Here is a 27,874-nt window from a genome sequence, read left to right as displayed (position 1 = left end):
GGCTGTCTCGAAAGTGAGAAGCCTGCCTTGGATCATGGGGGTCCAATATTTATAGAAGGGCTACATCTGGGGCTGGATGGGAGGTGGATCCAGGGTGGGGCTGCACAATTTCATACCAGTTTTCCTGGGCGCTTGTGTATTTCCCTCAGTTTTCAAGATCACAGGCCAAGAGCATGGGCCAAAGTTTGCAAGTGTGTTTTCTGCATCTTGGTGACTTAACTCTGCATTTCAATGACTTGAGAGTGTTTCCCTTAAAATTCCATCATTTTCTCTCCTTATTCTAAATCCCTCTCTCATTTCCTCCCCTGAGACTCTGATCCCTTAATCTTACCAGTTAGTGAGGGGTGAAGATCCATCTTCTAGCTTCAGGCTAGCAAGGGGTGATGACCCTGCCTAGCCAGGGATCAGAAGTCCCATCCTGACTGTTCTAAAGGAGATGGACACTGGTCTCAGTTGCAGGGGTGGGTTGATAGTCTTGTGTTGCCATCTCTTAACATGGAATCGTTGTAATCTGGAAGATACACGTTTTATTGGATTAAAAAGACCTGGACTGAGCAAGAGGAGCAGAAGTGTAGTGACCAGAGGTCCTGGCACTGAAAACAGCCAAGTGAGGTTAGGTAAGTAAGCGCTGACAATTCTATCCGAAATATTTTTAAATTGGTACCTGTCCTGAGCATACAAAGACTTTTTCCTTTTTTTGTCATTCTTTCCTAAATAATATAGACTGACGATTTTTACATAGCTCTTACGTTGGGTATTGTAAGTAGAGATGATTAAAGTACACAGCAGGATGCGTGTAGGTTCTGTTCCCTTTAACATAACTTGAGCAGCTGCTGATTTGGGAATCCTTACGGGGTCCAGGAATTAATCTCCCCTGGGTGCCAGGTGACTGCAGCCACACTGTGGTCTCACCAGTGCTTAATGGAAGTCTGGAGAAGGCTCTGAACCCGAACTAAGGAAATGACCTGGACACTGTGGTGCCCAACTGTGATCCCAGCAGCTCAAGAGGCTGAGGCAGGAGGATCGCAAGTTTAAAACCAGCCTCGGCGATTTAGGAAGACCCTGTCTCAAAATAAAATACACAGAGGGCTTAATGGTTAAGTGCCTCTCGGTTCAATCCCCAGTACCCCCCTCCTCCCCTCCCAAAAAAAAAAAAAGAGGAAATGAGCCAAACCTCAAAGAACAAATACACAGAGAACAAAAACTGCCAAGTAAGTTCTTTTGTCCTGATGTTTCTGATGCCTGTCCACCCATCTCCCTGACTGACTTCCCTGTTCAGGGTTGAGGTGCCCACACAGGTTTCCCACACAGGTCCATTCCTAGCCCTGGGTGACCCCAGCTAAGTCTCCCCAAACCAACCCTCCTTCCCTCAGACCTCCCTCTGATGAACCTCAGGGCTCCCTAATCTAGAAACAGAATCTAACTTTTGTGATTCCTGAAGGAAAGTGAGGAACGAGATATGGGTAAGCGAGAGATGAAAGACAGAGACCAGGCCGAGATACACAGGACAGTTTAGTTGTCAGAGGTGACAAAGGCCAGCTCTCTATAGCAGAGAGAGGCAACACGGGCTTGAGTTCTGGGACTTTTATGGGGCAGACTCAGGGGTCAGAGCCGGGCAGGTCCTAATGCAAGCTGTTAAGGGTGGGGTTGGTACGAGGGAGTGGTGAGCCTTTCTCAGAAACACCCTCGGGCAGGAAAGCAAAATTTTTCTTAAAACGGAGGCTGTCACTGAAGATGGCCATCCAGATGCTAAGCAAGGACCTTACAGTGTGAATATGCTGGGCATGTGTAGAAGCTTACCAAACAGACATAGGGAGCTATGTCCCAACGACTCCCTGTGGGGTACTGCTGAGTGACCTGCTAGAAGTTCCATTTAGAGAATCACCCGAGTAGTCACAGGTGAAGCTGTGAGAGTTCATTCTAGAAGTTTTGGGTTACTTTATGGTTCAACATAGCAAGACCCCTGTTTGGGGGAAACTTGTGTCCTTGCAGCCCTCTTTAGAGGTGACACTGGATCACCTTCTCTCAGGTGGGACACAGAAAGATACAGAGCCCATCCCTCACGGCCTCAGTCCTTCCCCGCCCTCTTGCCGTATCTGCTAGCTACCAAGAGGCTATTTTTATCAATGCTTCTTACCATATCTTATCTCAGGAGGTTAAGGGTGGAGTGGTCTTAAGGGACAGGAAAGAGGCCCTTGGATGCCCACTGGCCTCATTTCCCTGATATTGCACGCTGTGAACTCCAAGCATGCCCCTGTCACTTTGTCTCTGCCTGTGACTCCCCCTAAGCCACCTATGACATTGTCCTGCGCAGGCCTGTGACTGACCTGTGCGGGGTACTCAGTGTCTGTCCACCACCCGAATTAGTGAAGTTTTGTGGATCTGTCCCATGTCCCCAGCTCATGTTTGCTCCTGGTGATCTGAAATGCTGTGGCACTTCCGTTGTTCCACATGGGGACAGGTCCCTGTGAGTCTGTGTGGGGAAGGAATGAAACACGATTCTTGGCTCTCTCTGATCTCCTCCAGCTTGCTATTTTGAGAAGTTAGTCACAGCTCAGGTGTGGCTACAAAGTGAATTTGAGAGAAAAAGGAAACAAAAAGTTTATTTCCCTAAAATTATGGATCCCTCCCCCCAGGGAAGAATCCAGGATTGGTGGAGTCCAGAGCCTGCAAAATTTGGAGACCCTGTTTAAAAAAATACAAAATTAAGTGCAAAGTAACCATAATCAATTACTGTCTTTTTTAAAGCTAGTAAATACTTTTAGCAAACAAATTTAGAAAAATAACATGATTTTTCGATGAGCTGCCTGATACATCTCTAAAATCCCCTTTTTTTTCTACAAGGTTCGTATCACATTGTATTTTGACTGCCTCCCCATTCACAAAAACTGAGTAATATTGCTCTCTCTAGAAATAGATATCAGTCCTTTCTGTAAGTTCACAATTCATTATTAGTCACGATTTGTATATATTTTAGGGCGCTTGTTAACTCTGAGAACGGAAATTGGCCAAAGAGTAATCTTTCTGGGATAGAACTAAAATCTCTTAGGAGGCCCCTCAGCTGGCCTGAGTATGGGTGGGGGAAGGTGTCATGGTTTAGATCCCCTTCCTCTCTCCCTCTCTGTTCCTGACCCCACCATGATCTGAGAGCTCTCCTCCACTGGGGCCTCTGGCCGTGACGCTCTGCCTAATCTCAGACCCAAAGAAATGGACTTGGCAGAGATGGAAACCTAGAGCCAAAATCAACTTTTCGTGCTCTGAGTTGCTCCTGTTAGGTATTTCAGTCACAGAGATGCAAAGCTGACTAACACAGACAGGGACACTCTGAGCACACACAGAGCCAGGGACACTGGAGCACAGGGTCTGAGATGGCCACCGCGCCTGCCCAGGTCGGGATGGAGCCCTGTTCATGAAATAGCTGAGCAATAGGGCCAAGGGAGGGAAGGGTAGGAAACTAAGAGGGAAGAAGTCCACTGTTTCATTGCAGTGACCAAAAGGCCTGACAAGAACAATTTTAGAGGAGGAAAGGTTAATCTGAGGCTCAGGGCTTTGAGGTCTCCGTCCATGGATGGCCAACTTCATGGCTGTGGATCCAAGGTGAGGCAGAACATCATGGTGGGGGAGTGTGGTGGAAGAAAGCAGGTCAGGATATGGTTGTCAAGAAGCAAAGAGAGAGAAGAGATGAGACTGCAGACCAGAGACAAAATGTCAACTTCAGAGACATGCCCCACTGAGCCACCTCCTCCAGCACACCCTACATACCTACAGTTCCCACCCAGCTGATCCATTCCAGCAGATTAAGGCACTGATTAGGTTAAGGCTGTCATAACCTGGTCAGTTCACCTCTGAAATATCTTGCGTGGTCACACCCGTGAGCTTTGGTGGACACCTCACATCGACACCAAGGTGCTAGGCAATTCTGAAAACCAGGGATTTGAGAGGCTCCCACGTGGGGCAGTTCTCAAGGAAGATGTGGCCTGTGGGCTTAGCTTGTCGGTCAGGAAAGCATTCAAGGCCCCTGTGCTCTGGCCTTGGTTGTTGTATGTGATGGGGTGGGACACCTTGTAAGTGCTCCTCTCCCATGACAGATCTTGGGTGGACTAGTTAAAATCACTCCAAGAAGCCCTTGCTCTCTGTGTGTAGGGGGAAACGTTGTTCAGAAGGCCCTCTGAGCAGAGAACAAGGAGGAGTACCGTTGGCCCTTCAGAGGCCATGATGGACTCCCCCCTTTCCAGTTCCCTTGGACAGTCAAAGCGCCTGTGTGCCCTTATGTGTTCTGTATATGAAATCCACATGCCCTCCTCTCCTTCCACCCCAACCCCTTTCACGAAGGAATGAACACTTAGCCTCTGAGTCATCCTTTTTAGATCAGTCATTTTCCAGGGAGAGTATGATGCACTCGGCTTTTCCCCTTCTCTTTCCTCCCTTCCACACCAAACCCTTAGACTCCTCCTGTATACACACACACACACACACACACACACACACACTCACTAACTCATTCATGCCTCTCAGGTTTGGGGCTCCGTGGGAGGCCCTGCAGGATATGATCAACAGGAATAGATGGTCCAGAGGGCTGAACAAATCTTCGTACATTGCCAGAGACTAGAATATTCAGTGATTTGGGGCTGCCTAAGGAAAGGGCTGTGTCCACACATAATCTGGGGTGTGCAAATTCACAGCCTCGCAGTTCTTATTCAGGAGCAGGCCTGGGAAGACCTGGCTTGGGGGACACCAGAAGTGGCATCATCACCCTGAATATCAGAACTTCAGAATTTAACACCTGTCACTGATCCCTGCATCCTCCCTGCCCCCTGCCCCAACCACGTGGCCCGGAAGACAGGTAGATACCGTGTTTCAGAAATAGCATCGGTGAAGTTGCCACCTGATCTAAGGAAGCCATAAAAAAATTATTCTCTCTGCAGCCAGTTCCTCAGCTTGTGAGAATACACACTTTTGTATTATTCCCTATGCCCAAGGAACAGATCTAAATTAGGGTTAAGGATAAAGATGGATGCTATTCCTTAAGTTGGGCTTCACAGAACATATACAAGGGCCAGAGGAGATGATATACTGAGCAGCAGCTTTCACATCTGTGTGTGTGTGTGTGTGTGTGTGTGTACACTAGGAGTCGTGACTGCTGGGTCCCCACCCCCTGTATTGTTAATTCACTAAGGTTAGGTTAAGATTTAGTTAAGATTAATGGTTTACATTTCTAGCAAGTTTGCCCATGTTGCTGATTCTGCTGGTCTGGGGACCCCGTTTAAGCCTATTTGAGATGTGTGATAGCTGTAAAGGCTGAATTAAGCACAAATGACCACAGTGAGTGTGTGAGGTTTCCATAATTCACTGGAGGGTCTGTGCCCATATTTATAGGTGAGAATATTCCTGTGTCACACCCCAAATGCTGCCATATTTGACTGATGAAACAAAGTTGACCTTAAAACTGTTTGTACTTGTAGAAACTTGAGTGGGACAGTGTAAAACACAGGTTATGAGTCAGGCAGGCCTGACACCTAGGAGCCTGATACCTTGAATCAACAGTTCAGAAGTTTTGATTCACATGGCGTTCTGTGTCCTTTATTGGAATCTTGTGTTGTCCTATCCTGTCCCTCCTGGGATCTGAGTCATTCTTTTGTCCTGTGTATCCACACTGTATACACTACCCACCTGTTATTCACTTAGCAGCCATCTCAATTATCAGATCAACTGTTGTGATATAGCAATGCTTGTATTCAGTTAATCCTTATTTTATTCAATAATGGCCCAAGAGTAAGAGTAGTGAAGCTGGCAATGTGAATATGCCAAAGATAACCTGTAAAGTGCTAAGTATACATAGTGAAGTACTTAATGTGATGCTTGGTATACCCAGAGCTCAGTACCATCCACAAAGTCAGGTACCCATTGGGGGTCTTAGTCAACACTGCCTTCAGATAAGGGATGACTACTGTCAGGTTTTAACTTGAATCATTATGCAGATGAACAAATTAATATATATAAGGCTGAGCCAGTGGTTCTCATGCATCTGGCCTTTCTACAGCTGCAAATCTTTTCTCTCATCAGTTCTAAAGAACTCTTAGCTATTTTTTTTCCAAATAAATTGCCTTCTTTCATGCTTACCATTTTTTGCTTCATAGGCTCCTATTAAACATATGTTAGACCTTCTAAATTTATCCTTCATAATTCTTTCTTATTCTCCATCACTTTTCTCTATATGCTCCACTGGGTAATGTCACTGAATTTGTTTTCCAATTCACTAATTTTTGCTTGGTCTCTTTTTAATCTGCTGTTATACTCATTCATTGATTTTTTTTCCTTATCAATTATATTTTTTAAAATTTCTAGCAGTTGTAGTTTTTCAAATGTTTCTGGGAATTTTTGAGAGAATCACGCTGGTTAGTAATTTTTATTATCCCATCTTTTATTTCTCTAAACATTTCATACATAGTTTATATTCCATATCTGATTTTTTCAAATGCTGAAAGTAACAGGGTGGGGAGATTAATCTCGGTCTCTTCCTCTCTCTTTTTAATCTATGGCCCTTTTCTCATAACTTGTGTTCCCTTGTGTTTTGGATGATCATTTCTGCGCTCATAATTCGATTGCTATTCATCCGTGGGAGTCCTGGGTGTCCTATATTGGGATTGCTTTCCTCCGGAGTTGAAGAGGTTTTGCCCTGTTCATGTGGACTCTCACATCCAGTGCCTGCCTGGTTGCTGGATTAAGAGGTCACCCCCTGCCCACTACAACGCCAGTATTAGTGTTTGCCCTTAGACCAAACCCACTGTTTTGCTCTTATTTGATACTCACTTTTTCCCTTCTCACATTTCAACTCAATTTTTGTTCTGTTTTTTGAAAGTAAGGTATGCATTTTACAGAAACCTTCTCCTTGTTCATTATGGATGGGACTGTTTTGACTGTTGTGAGCCTCCGATGCCATAATAAAAACTAAGTTCAATCAGGGCTCTCATCTGTGGCCGTGATTGATCAAAGTGGGCCATTTTATATGATGTGTGTGGCTTTGCAGTCATAGGTCAGCAGAAGAGCATCACAGCCTGTCTGAAGGTAAATTAATGTTCAAAGGCAGTTGAGGGCGAGGCCGGCATCATCTCAATGGTGCTGATCAAAGTTTCAATGACGCTGAAAGAGAGGAAGCATGAACTTACTCCACCCTCATAAACTCGAACAGAGAGGTGCTTGTGATAAAATGTTTTAAAAGGCAGAAGTGCTAAAAGCAACTTGGCATGGTCCCCGATGTGGATTGCATTCTGGACTGATCTTATTTTCAGTGTTGTATGGCCTGTGCATGCTGTGCCTAAACACTGCGATGGCACAAAGCCAAAGTTCCTAGAAGTTGCCTTTTTATTTTATTTATACTTGTTTATTGTGCCTTTTGGGGGATCAATAGCCTTGTCATCTCTTTTGAGTGGCATGACACTCTTCAGGATGTCATGGCTCCCACATTCCCTCCTCCCTCTCCCCCGAGCCCTGCTTTCTAGAGAAGTCACTTTCAGGTCAATGCCTCTGAGTGAGAACTGCCCACCCTCTGCCTCTCAGCCACAGTGAATGTCCCTCCTGCCTACACAGCCAATGCCAGGTGCCCTTCTTCCCCTCTGGAATGATGTCTTGCCCAGTGATGCTCTACTCTGCCGTGAGAGGGACGAAAATGTCAAGGGAGAACAGGAACATTTGTGGGCGGGGATGTGCCTGGCTGCTCAGTCCTGTCATTATCCTAGCAGCCTCAGAGAGGCTGCCTGGAGCAAGCGTCCCCCCACTACCCAGGTCCTCAGCTGGCCGTCAGTGCCCAGCGTCACTACCATGCATCTCTTTCACCCAGGAGGGCACAAGGGGGTGAAGAAGAGGGCCAGCACTTCCAGGCTGTGCCCAGCCTGGGAACAATAGTCTCCTGTCTCGCCTCTGCATGGCACAGGTACAAGGCCTCCCAGCCCAGGCCTGAGCCTGTCCCCCCGAGGAGGGGAGCCATACCACAGGAGGACAAGGACTGGCCTAGGGTCTGTAAGCACAACTTCTCAGCATAACTTTGAGATCAAGCCCTGAAACCCCCAAGCTTTCTAAAGGCAAACTACGGACCTGTTAGCTTCTTCTAAGGGAATCTTTGGGAAAAAATTTCCAAATAAACAGTCCAAGGTTTTGGTGAACAGCCCGAGGCCTGTTGAACCTGATAGGAACACAAGGACTGTGTTGGCTCTTTCAATAATCCTGGTGCTGCCCACACCACCTGCCAAGGGGGTTTGCTCAGGAACAGGAGGTGGCCCAGAAGAGGAGCCAGGAGACAGGTTCCAAAGCCATTTGTCTCATATTTTAAATTCAGTGTAGTCCAGGCCAGGACCTGCCTGCAGCCAGCAGCCGGCTCCCGGTTGCTGGCCCATTAATGTCGCCGAAGCCTTCTGGTCTCCACCAGCTCCAGATGCTGGGCTTGTGGGTTCCCTTCTCGGTGCTCACTTCCTGCCAGCTGCCCGGGGCACTGCTCAGGCTGTGTGTCCTCAGCAGCTGCCACACCTGCCAGCTACCTGTCTCGGGGAACAGGCAAGGGCTGCCAGGTAGAGAGTAGGAATCTGCAGGACCCGTTCCCTTGGGGAGCTTGAGAAAGTGGGGGTCTTGCAGAAAACCCGTGTTCAAAAGCAAGAGGGGTCTCTGTTTCCGCTTTGATCCAGGGCTCTTTTTATGCTGGTTTTATAGTGAGACACAAAACACCTGAGAGTGTCAGACTCTACAGAGGGGCAGCTTAGTGAGTAGGTATCAAGTCAACACCACCCAGGTCAAGAAATGAAATCCAGCCCGAGTTCCAGAAGATCGACCCTCTCCCTCCACACAATCCTCTTGGGAGGGACCACTTACTGGAGATTTTGGTTGTTTTTGGTTTTGTTTTTATTTTTACTGCCCAGGTGTCCATTTCTGTATAAATCAGTTTGCTTTGGGGGGACTTCATGTTCTTGGAGTAAGTTTTCTGTCTGTGAGACTTACTGATGCTTCATATAGCTGCCACTTGTCATTTTATTGCTTTAGTATATTGTATGAATAGATTGCTTATACAATTTGTTCACTTTATGGTTAATGAAAATCCAGATTGCACACAGGTGTCGATGAGCTCAGACAAAGCTGTTATCAACATTCCAGCCCAACTTTTTTTTTTTTTTTTGCAGTACTGGGGACTGAACCCAGGAGCGCTTTATCACGCAGCCACATCTCCAGCCCTTTTGACTTTTTTATTTTGAGAATTGCTGAGGCTGACTTGAACTTGTGATTCTCCTGCCTCAGCCTCCCAAATTACTAGGATTCCAGGCGTGGGCCACCGAGCCTGATCCAGAACACTTTCTCAGGTGTACCATACACAAGTTTTTTTTTAATACCTGGAGATTGAATTGTTGATCCATGAAGGTGTGAATTGCGGGACAGCCCAAAGAGTTTTCCAAAGTGGTTGACCTAGTGCGTGCTCCACCAGCAGAATGTGAGGGCTCCTGCTGCCCCCCCCCCCCATTTTTAACAATATCAGAAGTTATCGGTCTTTGGGGGTTTTGCCGGGAGGAACAGTCTCGTGGTATTTCTGTGGTGGCCTTAATTTACATCTGCCAGATTTCTTATGAGGTTGATTGCGTGCTCACCCTGGGCAGTCTGTGATCTCCTGTGTCTATTTTGGGGTTTGTTGTTTAAAGAAGCAGGGTCTCACTGTGTTGCACAGGCTGGCCTTTGAACTCCTGGGCTCAAGCCATCTCCCTGCCTCAGCCTCCTGAGCCGCTGGGATTGCAGGCGGGCTCCACCACGCCCAGCTAAATCAAGAAGAATTTTGATGTGACCTCTGGTCATCCTTCTCCCAAGACCAACTTTTTTACGTATATGCATAATGCTTAATGATTTGGTATTTATATTATTTATACATCCACACAATTCTGTGAGCCACTAATGTTTATAAGATAAACAAAGCAAGCATAAATCACCCCACATTATAAACTAGCTTCCCTATAGAGAAGACTCAGTTTTCCTTCCATCTAAAACTGTGTTTCACTGTGTGCTTTTTTGGGGGGTGGGGGGAGGGTTCGTTTACCAGTAGCCCACTATGGCTTTAAGTGACCCATGACCATGAAACAGGAATTCACATCTTGAGATGCTGGTGTTTCTATTGGTTTGGGCTGTTTTCACAGAGGGGGAGGTTTCAGTAGAACCACAAACCAGAGCCAGGAAGGGTCTGGGTGTGTATCTTCCCCCTGGCCTGCTGCCCTGAGCAGTGGGGCATAGAGGAACACAACCGGCCACTGTGCCTGGCTAAGCCCCACTTGAGAAGAAATTCATTTTTAAAGTCCCGACCCCCAATGTCAGGGTTCGGTTTTCGAGTCCTGGGCTTGATTTTGGAGATGAAAGAGTATGTGGTGGGAGAAAGGGAAGAGCTTATCTCACTCTCATTGTGACCGTGGCCGTGACCTCTGGCAACCCAGAAGAGGCAGCCGAAATTCCCCCGTTCACAGACGTTCTCCCCGGCAGCTGGGCCACAGTTGAGCTCTTCCCTGAGCATGTCCCCTTGGGCATGTTGCTTCAGGCTTTCTGACCTCTGCTTCCTCATTTGAGCAAATGCAGGGGCTGGAGAAGCTTCCTGGGACCTTTGTGACTCACGCTTGATCAGACCTCATGATCTGGAGGGCCTGAACAGGGACAGTAGGGCTGCGTCTGGTGGTACCTGAGATGCTCAGAAGACTCTCATGGTGCACGAGAGGGTGTCCTCATCTGTTTGTCATCAGATCCCAAGTCTCAGGCCCCAGGTGGCACTGAAGGTTACCCATGATGACAATGACAATGGATTCTCAGGGACCATCAGCACCACAGATAGCAGCCCTGGTGCTGCCGGCCGCTCACTCCCCAGTGGATGGCACGTTCTTCACTGAAGGACTTCACCTGACTCATCTATTTGACCATTTTGAATCCCAGCCCTGACCCTGCATCAGGGAGAGGGGAAGGAGTAAAGAAGGCCCCGAGGATCGGAAGCTTCACATCCCTATATTTGTGCCCCAGAAAATTCCTGATTAGAGTGCCCACTCTGCACCCCTCCCCACCAGACCTCTCCCACCTGCACCCCTGGCAAGGCTGTGGGTCTTGCCATCTATGGTTGATCCACACCAAGACCCTGGTCCAGAAGGAGATGAGCCCCGCTCCACAGACCCTCAGAACCCTGCAAGGTCCCATGTGCTGGTCACCCTGAGCCGTGTGTGCTGTCCTCTGAGCCTTAGGCTTACCCTCCAGGGCTGCTGGGGCCCTGCTAGACCTGAGCCCTGACCCTGAACCCACCAGCCTCTTCTTGCAGAGCATTCTTGAGCTAGAAGTTGAAGCTTCCTGGGCCCTTGAGGTTTGGGACAGCCCACAGGCTGTGTCACCAGCTGAAAGTTCCCCGAGAGCATCTGCTGGCCAGGTCTCTGGCCCGAGCTCTGCTTCCCGGGCTCGTGTCTCAGGTCTGGCTGGAGTGGGGATGACCCAGTGTCTTCTCTTCCAGGATCAGGGCCCGAGACAATAATGGCTCCTACGCCCTGTGCCTGCTGCACGAAGGGAAGGTGCTTCACTATCGCATCGACAAGGACAAGACAGGGAAGCTCTCCATCCCTGATGGAAAGAAGTTCGACACACTCTGGCAGGTACACATCGTCCTCTCCCTCCTCATGGCTGCAGCACAGGGCCCTTGGGGCTCTAAGGAATAAGAGGGGACAGGCTGCTATCCACCCACAGTGTGGCCCCCAGACCAGCAGAGCCCCTGGAGCATGTTAGGAATGCACAGAGGGGTCCCTGCCTACCTATCAGAGCCTGCTTCCTGATCTCCAGGGGACTTGCACGTTTGAGAAGCAAGGGCATAAGGACCATTGTGCCAGGTAAACAAAGGTCCAGAAGGTTCTGTCCCTTGCCCAGGGTCATTTAGCTCTCAGTGCCCATAGCAGATGTGCATTCAGGCCTGGGCTCTGAGTTGAACAGGAAGCCTGACTTTGGGGAATTGGAAAATGCTTCCTTCTAAGATATTCTAACTAGAACCCAGAATAGTCTTTCAGACAAATAGACACAAAATAAAGATGCAGATGGGCAGGGAGCCAGGCAAAGGGGCCGGGACTCAGATTGTTCTAGGAGCTGTGAGATGCAGGAGTAGATATTGAATTCAGGTGCCATCGGCCCTGCAGATAGAGTCTCTCTCTCTCTTGAGCAGCTAAGACACCCGGTGAAGTTAAGTCTGCATTCCTGGGCTCCAGGATGCCACTTGTCTAGGAATGTTGCAGCCCTGGTTTAGAAATGGTTTCTTCTTGGCCCTGTTCTACTCACGATGGGGAGTTACCTGCGCATTCAGGAACACCTGAAAGTGTTCGGCCCTGCTTTTCACACATCTGCAGGGAGCCACACGTTGCTCTCCACTTTAGATCACACCTACTTTCGCTGACAGGGAGGACCTGACAGTGATGGTCCTTTGTGCACCATGTTCACAGGGCATCTGCCATCCGTAGTGACAGACAGAGACAGACAGAGACAGCCAGCCGTCTCTGCCCACAGAAAAACCACCTTGAACTTTTGTGGGTGAGGGACATACTTGTGGCGAGTTCAAAAGTCCCCACCCAGGCCCAGCCAGGAACCCACACGTAGTCAGTCAGTATCCAGGAAAGCACTCAACCCAAAACCCTGCCGTTTTTAAAAACTGAGACCACAGATCCTCATTTCCTTTAGAGTTACTCCCCCGGATGTGATTTCATTCTTAATGCTATAATCAGAAAAAAAGATACTCCTTTTTTGAGTAGTAGTTATTATAATCAGTCACACATGTCACTCATAACATGGACATTGGCTTTTGATAATGGGGCTCATCAGCATGTGTCTCACTGCTGACCACAGGCTTTGCTTTATTTTAATGGTATTGATTTGAAAGAGTATTAATCTTGCCTGTACCCGGAGCTCCAAGCACATGAGGGAGGTTAATACAGAATGTTGCCTTCTGATACATTCATTTCCCATCATGGTCTTTTGCCTCCTGCAAGAATCATTTAAAGGCACCTGGAGGGGCTGGGGCTCTAGGTCCGGGCTAAAGCACTTCCCTAGCGTGCATGAGGCCCAGTACCATCTCCAGGATTGCAAAAAGAAAAACACAACTAAATATAAATAAATAAAGGCATCAGGAGTCTTTTCTGCTAGTCTAATACTTAGATCCCAGGCCTGTCACTTATATATAGCCATTTATTCAACTTCTCAATGACAGTTTTACTTGTGTGGTTTTTCACTCACAGTTTCAAAGGTTGTGTCTCACTCTAGAGTTCTAGGAGCTGTGAGATGCAGCTCAACATTGATAATTGTTGGAATGTTCCTTTCTAAGACACTTTGCTATTTTCATTGGGTATATCTGAACGTTCTGCCCGCACTGAGTACTTCTCAGTGTATATTTTCTAGCCAGGTATATCTTCCATTTTTTATGACCCATGATTACTTTGGTTTTTCCTTGATAGCATTGGAAAGTACCTGTGTGCCCTACTCCAACCCCAAGACCCCAGGATTATTTGTCTGAGAGTCAGTAATTACGACCCTGTTCTATTTTCACATTATTTACTTTAGCTCAGGGGTCTGCAAACCTCTAGACCGAATCTGTTCCATGGCCTGTTTCTGTGCAGGCCCTGAAGTCAGAATTTTTGTTTTTTTAATGTTTTTAAAGGATTGTTTTAGAAATAAAGAACTTGGTGATACTGGTGGTAAGGGGTCCCCCAAAGCCTAAAATATCACTATCTGGCCATTTACACAGAAGGTTTGAGGACATCCCTGGTTGGGTGCCCACCTCCCTAGACACCTGTAGAGACTGAAGTGTCTTCTGAGTTCTTTTAAGTCTGACAGGTGGTCAGTGTTCCTCTGTCCCTGTTTTTCCATTTCTTGCCCTGGTATTTACCACACTTTCTCCCTTTATTCTCTTTCAGCTGGTGGAACATTATTCTTACAAGCCAGATGGTTTGTTAAGAGTTCTTACAGTTCCATGTCAAAAAATTGGCGCACAGATGGGTGAGTTCCCCGGACCCAGGGATATCTGACTTTCAGATATTGGTCATAATCAACCGTGTTTCAGATTTGGTTCATTCTAGGCTCCTATTGGATGAGGCCTGGTTCTTACTGAGTGATTAGATGTGCCGTCAGAGTGCTCCAATTTTAAAAACCATGGATTTAAAAGACAGCCAGTCCCTTTAACTTAAAAAAAAAATTCATTCATTTTAGTTGCATAAGTGTAAAAGCTAGTGAAAGAGGATAAAAAGAAATGGGTGCAGAGGTCTGTAGTCTTCTCAAGAATCAGTGTGGTACAGACACATTGATTGGTGTGGGGTGGAGGAGGGGATAACGGCGGGGGTTGGGGGGGTATGTACACAGAGGAAACCTTCCATGCTCTTTCTAACCAGGAGATGTTACTTTTGCAGCTCATCAACAAGGACCAATTGCTCATCCTGTGGTAAGTGTCACTAGACATACCTCTGGCAGCGAAGCAAATGTTTATTAGCACAAACGCAAAGCAGAGTTTAGCTAATAAGAGTAGTGTTCATTGTTTTGATTGTACTTCAGAACGTACCCCTTGATGAACTGGGATTTCTAGTGAGTTTTGGGTGCAACCAACCTATTATCAATGCTGGGCTAGACAAGTTTTCCTAAGTTCTTGTTTGGGTTAAATTCTCCCTATGTATTTATTATTTATTTATTTTACTACCAGGGATGGAACCCAGGACACTTAGCCACTGAACCATAATCCTAACCCTTTTCAAAATTATTTTGTATTTTGGAACAGGGTCTTGCTAAGTTGCTTAGGGCCTCACTAAATTCCTGAGGCTGGTTTTGAACTTGTGATTCTCCTGCCTCAGCCTCCCCAAGCTGCTGGGATTCTAGGCATATAGCACACACCCAGCTAAATTCTCCCTATTTTCTAAAAGTATCTAAAATAAGGAGGAAACCCCCATGTCAAATCAGAAATAGGCCCTCTGTCAGATTTGAGAAATGGGAACATTTCATTCAAGTTCAGCCTTGAACTCTGGATTAACACATATGCACAATTCACAGGGCCATATGTGTAATCCACAGGGCCACATGTTGAGCAGGGTGACTTGGCAGGTAGATAAGATGTCTCCCAACTGATAAATTGTTATCAGGGAATGAGATCTAACTGGTTCAACCAAAGCTTAGAGGAAGGAGAACTGGGAGGTGGATGATTGGTGAGATTTCAAAAGAAGTTCCTGGAGAAGGAGGGGACTGTGAGCCTTGCCCAGAGCTCCTGTCCTGGCTCACGTCCTAGGAGCTGAGGAGGAGGCTGCTGCTCCTCTCCATTAGAGTTTGCCCAGTATGTGCCTGATGCCTCTGAAGGGAGACCCTGCCTTTCTTCTCCTTCTAGACTGCTAGGAGCTGACTTATATTCAAGGCAGGAACTAATTTTCTCATTCCTTTGGGGGACATCAGTGTGGACTTTCCATGCCCTCTAATGCCACCAGGCAAGTGGGCCTTCCGTACCTCACTTTGTACCTGACACCCCACCCCTCACCTCCAAAAGCCAGATCCATAGAAAGCCACGTCTATATGTATGTTCTGCCAGGGGCGATTGCCACTTGGGACCTGAGTCCTTGTTGAAACCAAGGAGGCTGCTCAGAGGTGGAAAAGATTTCCCTAATATTTTTCTAGCTCCTTCTGCCCGGGCAGTGACCTCTACGGGAAGCATTTCAAATGGCCAAGAGTCAATCTCACCCACAGGGTAGGGAGGGACTCAGCCGGCTCCGTTACAGCAGCAGGTTCAGGTAGGATGTCATGTATGGGTCCTGAATTTGTTTTCTGACACTAAATTTCCTGTTCCTCTTTGCCATTATGGTTTCTAGAGTTGGTCAGCGGGTGGAATAATCTCAAGAATCAAATCATACTACTTACCAAAGCGGGACGGCAGAAAGGTGCTAAACCGTGACCCCCCCGCCCCCTGCTTGCTGACCCTGAGCCGCGGTAGGACTGGTCTGGCTCAGCCGGCGCTCAGCCCGCCCTCCCTGTCCACTGCCCGTGTCGCTGTGCTTCGGTGCTTTGCCGTGTGCAGCCCTCGTTTGCACCCGCAGCTCGCCCACACCCCATGTGCACTGTGCTTTCCGTGTGGGTCCTCAGTTGCTTCATTATAAAGTCCATCCATGTCCGCCTGCTGACGCTGCTCGAGTGCATCTTCAAAGTCATTGCAGTGAGAGTGATCAGTGGTAGCCAATATTCCTATCAGAAGAGCTTTTCAAAGACAGCCAACTTTTGACTTGCCAGAATCACGCGGGGCGGTGTTATGTGATCGACTGTCAGTTCCATTGTGTTGGGAACAGGTTTGGTAGGTGCACTGCATATAAAGACCGCAGGTTGTATGCAGAGGGTGTCCCCATCCACTTCATGGCTGCTATGAGGTTCCAGCGCAGAATTAGAGTCCATTATCCTAATTCATTAGACTTGAACCTTAGTTGATGAATTAGAATTGTGATGCGTATTAACTCATTATCTAGTATTCACTCAGTTCTTTCTATGTTGTCACAGTTCCAATACAGAACTTTAAATATAACAGAAAAGAGATGGAATAGGAGGGCTAGAAAAAACTATTTTTCTTTTTGGGGCAGTTGACATCGAATTGATTTGTGTGTTTGGCTGTGTGACTGGATTTTTGAGGAGGGAAGTCATTTTTAATGATTTTATTTATAACGAATCATACATATGTGCATGAACTCTGGATTAACACATATGCACAATTGAACTTGAACTCTGGATTAACACATATGCACAATTCACAGGGCCATATGTGTGTGTGTGTGTGTGTGTGTGTGTGTGTGTGGCATGGACTGCTCTTTCTTCCTATCGACTTTTGTCTTCAGTGGGGGTAAAGTTCATTCTTGCCATTTTTATACTCATCAGCACTATCCCAAACATTTCGGCATATAATCGGATATTAAACTCATGGAGTAGATTGATTAAGCTACTTATTAAAATCGACACAAATAAAAAGCATAAGCACACTGAAATCCTATTCAATAGTAATTTTCCAAGTTGACAGCCATACTCAGATGCCCTTGATCTTGCTGACCACAGAACAGAGAAGTATTTGAGGGGAACGGCCCCTCACACCCCTGGGGGGAATACTAGGCCTGCCTTGGTGTTGGCGGGCAGAACCCTGCACAGCTCTGCCCCTGTCCGCCCACCGTGGGCGGCCCTCCCCTGGTGTGGAGAGGCCCTGCTGGGTGGCCAAGATGGCTACGGTCCAGCAGGAGTCGTGTCCAGTGGGAAACAGGCAACGAGGTGCCTCCTAAGCATAGGAGCTTCAAGACCTGCCTGAGGCAGGGTGCTCTTCAGGCTTGAGTCTCCTTTTCAAAGTTAGGATGTTGCATCCAGTTGAAGTCAGTGACCGCCATCCTGTTGGCAGCCACGCTCACAAAGTGCAGTAGTCATCAGTGGGACATCACGTGTCCAGGGCTTCATAGAGCCCAGGGCAGGCCCTGCCCGGGACAGGCTGCCTTCCCCCAGCTCCAGGCCCAGGTGCCCTCACGTCCTTGGCCACCTCCCCGACACAAGGTCTGCCGGATGGCCAGGGGAAGGGGCGTGGTCCACCTCCCCAAGCCCCGCCCCCTTTCGTTCATCATTCCACTTATCCTGGCCTAAGGCCTAGGTGCTACCTCACAGCCCCCAGCTGTGCACAGTCCCGGAAAGGAACACTTTCACCATGAACCTTGACCACAGCAGCCCGTGTTTACCTTGATTCTGTGGCCTACAAGCAGATGGCTCAACCAGGGAAGCATGACCAATAGGAGATATATGTACACACACAGAGCACATATGTGACATGCATGTACACACATATCCACACACGCATATATGTGCACACATATACCTATCTGTATGCATATATGGTATGTACACACACTAACTACATAGCTCTATACATGAATGCACATGTATATGCGTCATATATAACACACATGTGTATTGTGTACACGGCTCCACACGTATAGTAATGTGTAGTAATATGCATATCCATACACATTGATACATATATCAGTGTACACACAGATGTATTACATGGGCTTACCTTACAAAATCATGGGGGCAGGCTTAGCACATGGGGCAGGTTATTAGGAAAGGAAGGTCAGAAGCAGGTTGGAACCTCAGAGGCATGTCCAAAGCTGTTTTCTCCTGGCAGAATCAGTCAGTCTCTCTATGCTACCCTTTCTCTTTCTTGGGAAACCTAAATTCTCTTCCTAGGGACCCTCAACTGATGTGTCAGGCTCACCCAGGATAATCTTCTTAACATAAATTAACTGATGAGGTGTGGTGATTAAATCTGCAGAACCCTTTCACTACAGTGCTGAGACTATTGTTTGATTCAATGACTATAGCTCAGGGTAACCAAGTTGTCATTTCAAAAACCCATCACCATGAAAAACCAATAAAACAGTCTTGTGAGAAGACAAACCTCTGTCATTTTCTAAGTAGGCTTAAGCCAGCTAAGGTCCCTCACAATAGCTAAGGAAATACCTAGAAAATAAGATTTAGTATACCTTTTTAGATTACAGAGAATGTCTAAAGAAAGTTTAAGAATCTATAAATGTGACTACATAAAAATAAAGCAATATATACACGATAAGAGCTATAACTTTGCCAAAAGAGAAATTTAAAAACTAGGAATAAGTATTAGAAATAGTAACAATGACATGTATAGAATATTTATTTCCTTAATATATAAAGAGATTCTATAAATCAATAAGGGAAATATTCAACTATATAAGAGGATAAAAATGGGCAGGGAATTTCAGTCAGTAATTGAGAGTAAAGTAAACATATATATAGTTTTTAATGTATTAACTGTTGCTCAAGTTTATAATAAAAGAAATGCAAGTTAAAACTATGGCATACAGTTAAAACTATGGTTATACGGTTATGGGAGCAGGCTAAGCAAGTCCAGTGTCCAGGAGGTAGGTTGTCAGTAAGGGAGGATCACGAGTAGGATGGAACCTCATGATCCTGTCCAAAACCGTTGCCTGTGTGAAACTGAGACTGGTCCAAATCTAAAAGTTTATAATGCTGTGCTCAAGGGTGTGGTGAATTACACTACACTTTATTAGAGAAAAATGAAATGATACCATCTACAAGAAAGGCAATTTTGTGACATCTATGGAAATTAGAAGTACATAAAACAATCGCATCACAGATGTATATATATGAAAGTGCTCATTCTAATGCTGAAAATTGTCAAATTCCTGTAATAATTTAAATGTCTTTCAATGGGAAATAACATTGCTACTGTGAGAGAAGCTGAAATCTAGAATTGTTTCCAAAATACAGTGTTAACTGTTAAAAAGCAAAGTCGTAGATAGATAGGTGGATAGACAGACAGATGGATAGTATTGACATAGTGTGAAATATTCTGGAAGAATTCCGAAAATGCTGGTAATGCTTCAAGTTTTCATAGATGCCAAAAATATCAGTAGATAATTGGTAAGGGAGCAGGATTATATTATTTAAAATAGGGATTAAATATTTTAATGATTCATCAGGAATGATCTAGAAGAATTCATACTTATGTTTTCAAAAATGGATGAGGAACTTCCCATTGTTTAACCGTTCATGATTAAAGAATTGTGACAATCATGTCAAGTAGCCCATCTGTGATACTCAGGAGTAAACAACTTTTAACTTGTTAATTTGCTTAATGTTAACAATTGTTTTTAACAATTCAGATAAAAAATATGTGTTGGAACTTAAAGTAACTCTAGCATCTATAAAAGTATGCTTTGATTTTCAAATGATTAGAGAATTTGAAATTTTCATAATAAACACAAGAGTCAGATGCATTTTAAACTTTTCTTTAAAAATTAGTATCACGTTGGTTTTATTTATTGATTTTTAATTTATTTTTTAGTTATAGGTGGACACAATGTCTTTATTTTACTTTATGTGGTGCTGAGGATCAAACCCAGTACCTCATGCATGCTAGGCGAGCGCTTTACCTCTGAGCCACAACCCCAGCCCATGTGTTTATATTTATATAACCGAATTTAACTAAAGAATATAAGTTCTGGTAGTCCTTACATAGAATCAAATCCCTCTTGTCATTAGTCCTGGAATTCTGTTTGTCTTTTTTAACGTAAGCACAAAACTGTATCCATCCTCTAACCCCAATATCATGCATAATTATAATGCACTAATAAAAACATTGATAAAAATGTATCCTATTAAGAAAGATGAGCAGAATTTGACCATCAGCCTTAAAGACCCAAAGGTGGCTTTTCAGCTTCACATTTCAAAGACACATTTCCTAAGATGATTAGACTGAGATGTGTCCCCAAATTTCTCATTAAAACCCACTTTTTTTCCTGTTTTAGTCAACACATACATGGGTAATTGAGATATTTAAAAAACATTTCTCTAAATACTCATTTCCTAGGGCCCCACAGAGAGAACAGGAAGACAGAAATTCTCCAGGCACATCTTTTGACTTGGCAGTGCCAAGCCAGCAGGCTACACTACCGAGAAAGGGTGTCCATGTGGTTTTAGAGGGACAGATTTTACACCTTTGCTGTCGCGTAAGAGAAGATTCCTTGTGCAGATTACATGTGCTTTTGTGCATCTAAAACAACCCTAATACTGACCCACAACTGTGGTCATTCCACTGGAGACTACTGGTAGCCACGCGTGGTTTACTGCAGCCAGTAGCTCTGAAGCTGACTGGCTGCAATCACAATTATGTTGTCACCTATATGACTACAGCTGCCTCACTTGAAAACACCTTCAAGAACCTGACAGTAAAAGTCAGGATCTAGATAATCAACCGCAGGACACTTGTGGTACTGGGAAACCAGGAAACTCGGAATCAGCCTACCTGTCTGTGCCGTAAGAGCATTCTTTTTTCCCTACTCTTGTTCACTTCCAAATTCCAAGCACTTTAATTTAAATACAAAAAAAAATTGTCAAAAATATTTTCTATTTGCAGTTAAACCTAAACAATATAATATCAGGGACCAGAACTTACAATCAAACGTGACTTTTAAATTATTTCTATGGAATAGGCTATCATCACCTGAATTGAGGAGATTTAAGTTTCCAGTTCCTCTTTGGAAAGTCAGAAGCTCAGGTAGTTCTTTGTTTTGAGTGTTGGCAAAACTGGGTAAAAGGAACTGTCTGCATTCCCTTTAGGCCTTGTTGTTCTCTATGCAGAAAAGATGATAGTATTGATCAGGGCAGAGTAGATTCCACAAATAAAAAGCAGAAGGAAGGTGGCGAGGAATAGTAATGCTCCCCAGCCATATGTTTTTTTCACTAAAATTATCATTTCATTAAATGTTACACAATAGTAAATACCTTCATAATTTATCATCATGCCTTTGTGTTTATTCTGTACAGAGGCCTCAAATTGTTCTCGTCAGCTGAGTTTTTACTTCCGAGGTTTAAGCTGTTGTTGTGTTTCTACCAAATGGTCTATTGACCCCTTAGGGAAAGGTGAAACTTGGATTTGTATCATCTTCATCATAAAATGGCCATTGCTTTCTTACCTGACTCAGTGGAAAACCCCCCATTTCTGCCACAGAACGTTCTGCCAAGTGCGGTGCCATCTTTTGTTCCAATCCAATCAGGCTCCAGAAAGCCCGGGGTGCTGAGGATGAAGGCATCCAGATAGGAGAGAGCTGACGTGGTTGATCGAGGGACTCCGGGTCTCTCTGTGGCTGAACCCTGAGGCCTCCTTATCACAGGGTGGTCTGTGTTGGGCAGCATAGATTAAAGCCCTGAGTCACCTTTGCTGAAAATATGGAGCCCAAATTTCCAAAGGAGAGCCCCAGTCTATTTCCTTGTCCATAATAAGCTCCAAAAGACAAGGAGTGGGTAACACAGCCAGTCTGAGTCTGAGTTACTCACATCCAGGACTTTAGATTCCCTGGGTCCAATACTACTAATTCCTACTTAGTCCTTATACACTGTATTCTTTGCAGTATTTTTTAAAAAAAATAACTTCACCTGTGTTTTAAAATTGTTTCCCCAGGATTTCTATGTTAGGTATTTGCACTGTGATTTAGTTGTGACAAGTCTTTTTGAGGACCTCTTGCTCTGGAGAACATTCTATTGGGGTGGAGGCTGAAGCCTCAGGATAATGTCCTAAGAGAGCAGAAGAGAGTAGTTCTTAAGGCAAGGATTCATGGTCCCTTCCTCCCTGGTGGCCTATCCTGGGGCATCCTTTAACTCTGTGTCTGTTCAAGTTTTGCCTTGGGATCTAGAATTTTCCTATAGGGAAGATCAAAGTATTCGAAATTACAGTAAATGTTAAACTGAAAAACAACTTTTAAAAAAAAGTATTCTGGCCTAGAGTTTGTTTGAGGGAGGGAACTCAGCAGGAAGGATGGAAAACAGGGTAACTGTATTACAAATTGGAAGTGAAATCATATACAATGTTTAAAAGAGGCAGATTGTCATTTGGAATTATCTGTACCTACTCCCCTCTATTAAAGTCTGGAGAGAAAACTCGTTTTAACATCAATATTAGGTTGCACTTGGCACCTCCCACTTATAAGGAGTAATTTTCTTTCATCCACCCACCCACCCATCCATCCATTCACGTGCTTGTTTAACACATTTTTACTGAGCACCCATCATGCATATGGCAGAGACTCGTGCAGGCAATGAATAGTATACCTCCGGGAACTTTTGTCATTTTCGACCTGTGATAGTTCGTTTAAACAGTTCAATAAGAAGGCTGAGATGATGCATGAGAACATGATCTGATGATATCCCTCTGACAGATAAGACCTCATGTCCTTTAGCCTCTCCACTGCGGGAGGCCATGCCCTCGGCAGGAGAGGAGGACATCAGGATGCACGGAGATGCATTGTTACACGTTGGTTTCTGAGCCTGTAACCAATAAGGCAGATGAGGATTTAGTATGTCCTGTAAGATAAGTGACGGTGTAATGTTAAGCTTAAGTGTCTCTCTGTTTCTTTAAATTTCTCCCAAATCTGGTGTTATCTCATTTCTTCCTGGCCAGTGTTTGGGATAAATAAAGTTGCTACTCAGTTCATACCAATGGGGAGTAGGGAGGGATTTGGATTGTGGATTTTCTGTGAACTAAATTTAGTAGCAATCACCTTGATTTTTTTTTTGAGAGAGAGAGAGAGAGAGAACTTTTTAATATTAATTTTTTAGTTTCCGGTGGACACAACATCTTTATTTTATTTGTATATGGTGCTGAGGATCGAACCCAGCACCCCACGCATGCCAGGCAAGCGTGCTACCGCTCGAGCCACATCCCCAGCCAAATCACCTTGATTTATCTTAAAGGTGAAGATGGGTCAGGAAATTCAGGATAAATGTGTTCAAGAAAGAGAGTCCTTAGGAATATAAGGAGTAGATTTTTCCACCCATTTATTTCATGATGCAAACTGATGTTAATCAAATGCATATTATTCAAGTTTGTAATGGCCCACAAAGCTTTGCTTCAGATGGGCTTCTGTTACCTTCCTTCAGGTAATCAAAAAACATTCCTCATCTCACAGGATCCATAGCTTTGCGATGGCCCGGGTTGGTGGCAGCCAGACTTTGGGACCTGTAGCTTCCTGGCTAGGGCTATCTGCCAGCATCGACTCAGATGGTGCTAGATGTCCCCTGCAGCCACAGAAGCAGGTGGCAATAAAATGTACATGTACATGCACGCTTTGGACTTAGGAAGTAGATGGTAGCAGCTGGTGGGTATTGAATTTTCCTTTTTAAATAACTTCCATGTAAAATAAGATCAGAGAGACAGAGTTAGAGCAGGAAAATGAATCCAAGGGGAACATGAAAATCCTCAGCATCTTTTGGTAGGTGGGAAACTGGTGTGAAAAGCCACAGAAGTGGGGAGGGAATTCTAGCTGAACAGAGGGCATTTTCTCCCCACACCCTCTGAGACCCCAGCTGGACCTCAGCATGAGCTGCATTTAGTCCTTCCACGATCCAAACAGTCGCTGGAAGAATGAGATAAACCTTTTTATTTTCCTTTTCGTTCTTCTGAATTCTTTCCTTTGTCTTCCCTGCATAAGTTCAACTGTGATTATTGGAAAATAAAAAATACTCAGACCTACCTGAATGTGTGTGTCAGTAAAAAAAATGACATGGGGTCATCTGTGTGCTTCAGGCCTCCCCGTCCCACAGGACCCGGCCAGAGAGCACCGCGTCCTTCAACCCTTATGAGCCAGAACGAGGACGCTGGGCTGCGGAGAGAGGTGAGAAACACACTTTTACTCTCTGGACATTCACACAGCAAAGTGTATGGGCACTTGTAAGTGTGTAGAATCGGCTCCAAAGTTCAGCGCATGGTCTCTAGTTGTGAGACGATCGTCCAGTGGTAGCAGCGATGTCATGTGTCCGTGAGCAGGACGGTCCTGTTGAATGAAATAGTCTGCTACAATCAAGACCCTCTCCATTAACTGGGGGTGCGGACAACATCCATGAGCCTTCTTCAGAATGTCTCCCCTTGAAATTCTGCATCTACTCTACTTGCAGTTCTGAGAGGGCCATGTTCTGGGAAAGCCCTGTGTGTCCACTGTTAGTTTTGAAGAAGGCCCCGTCAGAGGTGTGGGGAATGGAAGAGATGTGTGAGTTGCTCGTATTCCAGGTGTGTGGAGGGAAACTAACTCTGTGAGGCCGTGAAGAGGCACAGTTCCTGGAGATACACCCATCGTGACATGGTCTCAGAAGTGGGGCCTTTGGATGGTTTCCTTGGGTCCTCTAGGTATCCATCTCCAAGTTTCTCTTTTTGTTAATGAACTTGGAGTCTGTTTGATGCTATAAAAACACCTTAAGGCAGTGCTTTAAAATAATGAGAACCAGTTATATCTCATTTAATTAACTTCTGTAGGTTGGGATTTGGACCTGCCCAATGGGGTAGACTCAGGATGGACCCTGCAGGGGGTCCAGGACAAGGCCAGGGCAGCCTGTCTCTGTCTCCCCTGACTCACAGGTCCTCTTTGTTTGGTCCCTGGGAGTGGGCTACTGTGGACTTTCTCACAACACGGTGGCCTCAGAACACCTTCCAGGTCACCTCAAGACTTCAGGAATGCGGTTTCCAACAGATGAGGCAGAAGTCGTATGTCCTTGGAAGTCACACGCGTCACTTCTCATGCGCTCTACTGGTTGACGCAGTTGTAAAGGCCACCAAGCAGGGGTGACCTAGGCTGCACCTCTCAGCAGGAAGGATGTCCCATCACTATCAGACCTCATTTAAAGGCACCACAGCCCACTGTTTCATCAGGAAAGGGTTGAGGACCCTTTCCTGCTGCCTCCCAGCCCTGCCTTCGGTTCTCTGTCACACCCTACGTTCCCACGGTGACCCAAGGGGTGACCCTCACCAGGAACCCCACCTCAGGGTTGTGTTTCCGGACTGTGTTGCAGGTCCCCAGATAGAAGCCATGCCCATGGACACAGAGGTGTACGAGAGCCCCTATGCTGACCCCGAGGAGATCAGGCCCAAGGAGGTCTACCTGGACAGAAACCTGCTCACCCTAGAGGACAAGGAACTGGGCTCTGGTAACTTCGGGACTGTGAAAAAGGGCTACTACCAAATGAAAAAGTAAGTAGCCGTGCTCCGTTATGCTATCATCCTCCCCCCATGAGCAAACGTTCTAGAAACTTCTAAGAATACATCTATGATATTCGTTTAGTCCCGAACTTAAAATTTAACCTAGCATGGCTGAGTTCTTTATACATTATAAAGTTTGTTTATTTCCGGTATTCTTATAATGAGAGCATCCATTATGTGTACTAACCATGGGTGTAGGAACTATTTCAGTTTTAGTACATGTACCTTATAGAAAATTGGGGAATGCAAATAAGCAAATGCGTTAGAACAGCATATTTATGCCCAAACACGACCACTCTTAACTCCACTTAGTCTGTGTATTTTTTTGAAGTTTAATATGCACTTGTATACACACGTGAATTATCTTATTTAAATAAAACAACAGTATGGCGTTCTCACTTATTTGGGAGGATTTTATAATGTGTCTCAATTTTCTTACCTAGAAAATTCTTAATTCCAAATACCATTAGGATAATTTGTATTTATTTTTCTTTCTGGTATAATTGAAAATCACAATGTGTCATAAATCATTTAAAATTCCTACTTTACTAAAATGACTTTGCATCTTACTTGATCTTTAGAAGGAATCCCACATAGAATGTCCCATAAAAATACTGATTTCTAAAGTCCTTTGAGACAAACCCTCTCTTCAGATAGGTAAAAACACCAATACAGGTTTGATAGGGATCATTGTTTCATTCTATTTGCAATGGAAGAAATTTTTGTAAAAGTGATGTTTTCTTGAGTAGGGAATTTGCATGATTCAAAGATCAAAAATATAGATGAGGACTAGGGCTGCAGCTCAGTGACGGGCACTTGCCTAGCATATGAGAGGCCCTGGGTCTATCCCCAGCAATGTAAGTGAAAAAAGAAAAATATATAGGCAAAAGCACACACAGAAACCCCTGCTTCTGAGGCTGCCCCTCCATATGGGTATGTATATTCATGTGCATTTACCATATGTGTGTACATATGCATAGCATATGTGTATGGGGTGTATATATGTATGTATGTATATATATATATATATATATATATATACACATTGTCCACGATGCTTATTTTTATATATGTATGTAATCACGATCTTTTTTCTTTAAACTGAATATCAATTCTCATGTATTTAGGCACACATTTTTTCAACTTGTTATAGTTGGCCATATTTAAGTTCCTTGCTTAATTAAATATTAACATAGGCATAGTCCACCAGACAGTGTGGGGAGGGAAGAGGCTCTCTAGGTTGATTTGGGGCAAATAACTTCTTCACCATACTGAGTCTTCTAGTTAGTAAGCACAGCCATCCTTCTGTGAATAATGAATAATCACAGTTTTGTTTTCTCCTGTCCAATCCTTATGTTTGTGTGTGTCTTATGTATTAATCAGGAACCGTAAAGCAATGCTTGATAAAAGGGGGCAGTAGCCTCGCCACTGATCGAACAGAGAAAAACTTCCTATATTTTACCATTAGGAATGATGTTAGCTATAGGTTTTAGCTGCTCTCTATCAGAATAAAGAAGTGTTCTCTCATTCCTACACTTCTCAGAGTTTTCTCTAAGAATGAATGTATGCCGAATTTTATTGAACACTGTCCCTCCACTGAGATCACCATATGGCTTGTCTCCTTTATTGTGTTTATATGGTGGATTACACTGATTGGCTTTCAAAGGTTAAACGCACCTTGCATTCCTGGAATAAACTCTCCTTGTTCGTTATTTGTTCATTATATATTTTCATAAGTTACTGAACTTAATGTAACTTAGAATTTTTACACCTGTGTTCATGAAGGATCTCAGTCAATTTGTTTTCTTTTCTCGTAATTATCTGATTTTTGGCATCAGAGTAATGCTGGCCTCAAAATGAGTTAGGGAGTTTCCTTATCTAATATTTTTCTGGAAGAGTTTGTTGTTTCTTCCTTAAACATTTGCAAGAATCGAGAGATTTTTTTACTTCTTAATTTTGATCCATGCCTCACACCATACACAAAACCAGTTCCCAATGGGTGGTAGACCCAAATGGTCTCCTACCAAATGTGAAAAGAAAAATAATCAACTGTCTAGAGAAGGCATAAAGGGATAACTCCATGTCCTCAGGAGGATCCAGGAAGGTTTCTGGGGTGCTGGTAATGTTTTGAACCCGTCTGTGTGAAAGCAATCGCCATGGTCAACTACTAACATTCACTGACGTTATGAGTGCTTTTCTCTCTAGTGTGTCAGAATGAGTCTTCTATTCTTTTATTTGATCTATTTTATTGGATAGTTCTCTTTTTATTCTTCAGTTTGGGAGCTCAAAAAGATA

The 27,874-nt window shown here is 44.8% G+C and overlaps 1 protein-coding gene across 6 annotated transcripts in view; it reads left to right on the top strand.

The window, feature by feature from the left end:
- Syk (spleen associated tyrosine kinase) overlaps positions 1 to 27,874 on the top strand; it is an 89,726-nt gene that overhangs the window by 48,889 nt on the left and 12,963 nt on the right. For 5 of the 6 annotated variants that reach the window (XM_058582722.1, XM_046453961.2, XM_046453964.2 and 2 more), the window contains 6 exons: positions 11,498 to 11,636; positions 13,932 to 14,013; positions 14,421 to 14,452; positions 15,855 to 15,923; positions 24,137 to 24,224; positions 25,393 to 25,570. In XM_058582722.1, the coding sequence (XP_058438705.1) occupies positions 11,498 to 11,636; positions 13,932 to 14,013; positions 14,421 to 14,452; positions 15,855 to 15,923; positions 24,137 to 24,224; positions 25,393 to 25,570 (588 nt within the window). The remainder of the gene's footprint in view (positions 1 to 11,497; positions 11,637 to 13,931; positions 14,014 to 14,420; positions 14,453 to 15,854; positions 15,924 to 24,136; positions 24,225 to 25,392; positions 25,571 to 27,874) is intronic. The other variant, XM_046453972.2, reaches the window with a different exon arrangement.

This window comes from Marmota monax, unplaced genomic scaffold (assembly GCF_021218885.2).
Source record: "Marmota monax isolate L192 unplaced genomic scaffold, Marmota_monax_Labrador192_F-V1.1 WCK01_AAM20220418_F8-fsc00217, whole genome shotgun sequence".
In the NCBI taxonomy this organism is placed as follows: Eukaryota; Metazoa; Chordata; class Mammalia; order Rodentia; family Sciuridae; genus Marmota; species Marmota monax.
This window is presented reverse-complemented; position numbering and strand designations above follow the sequence as displayed.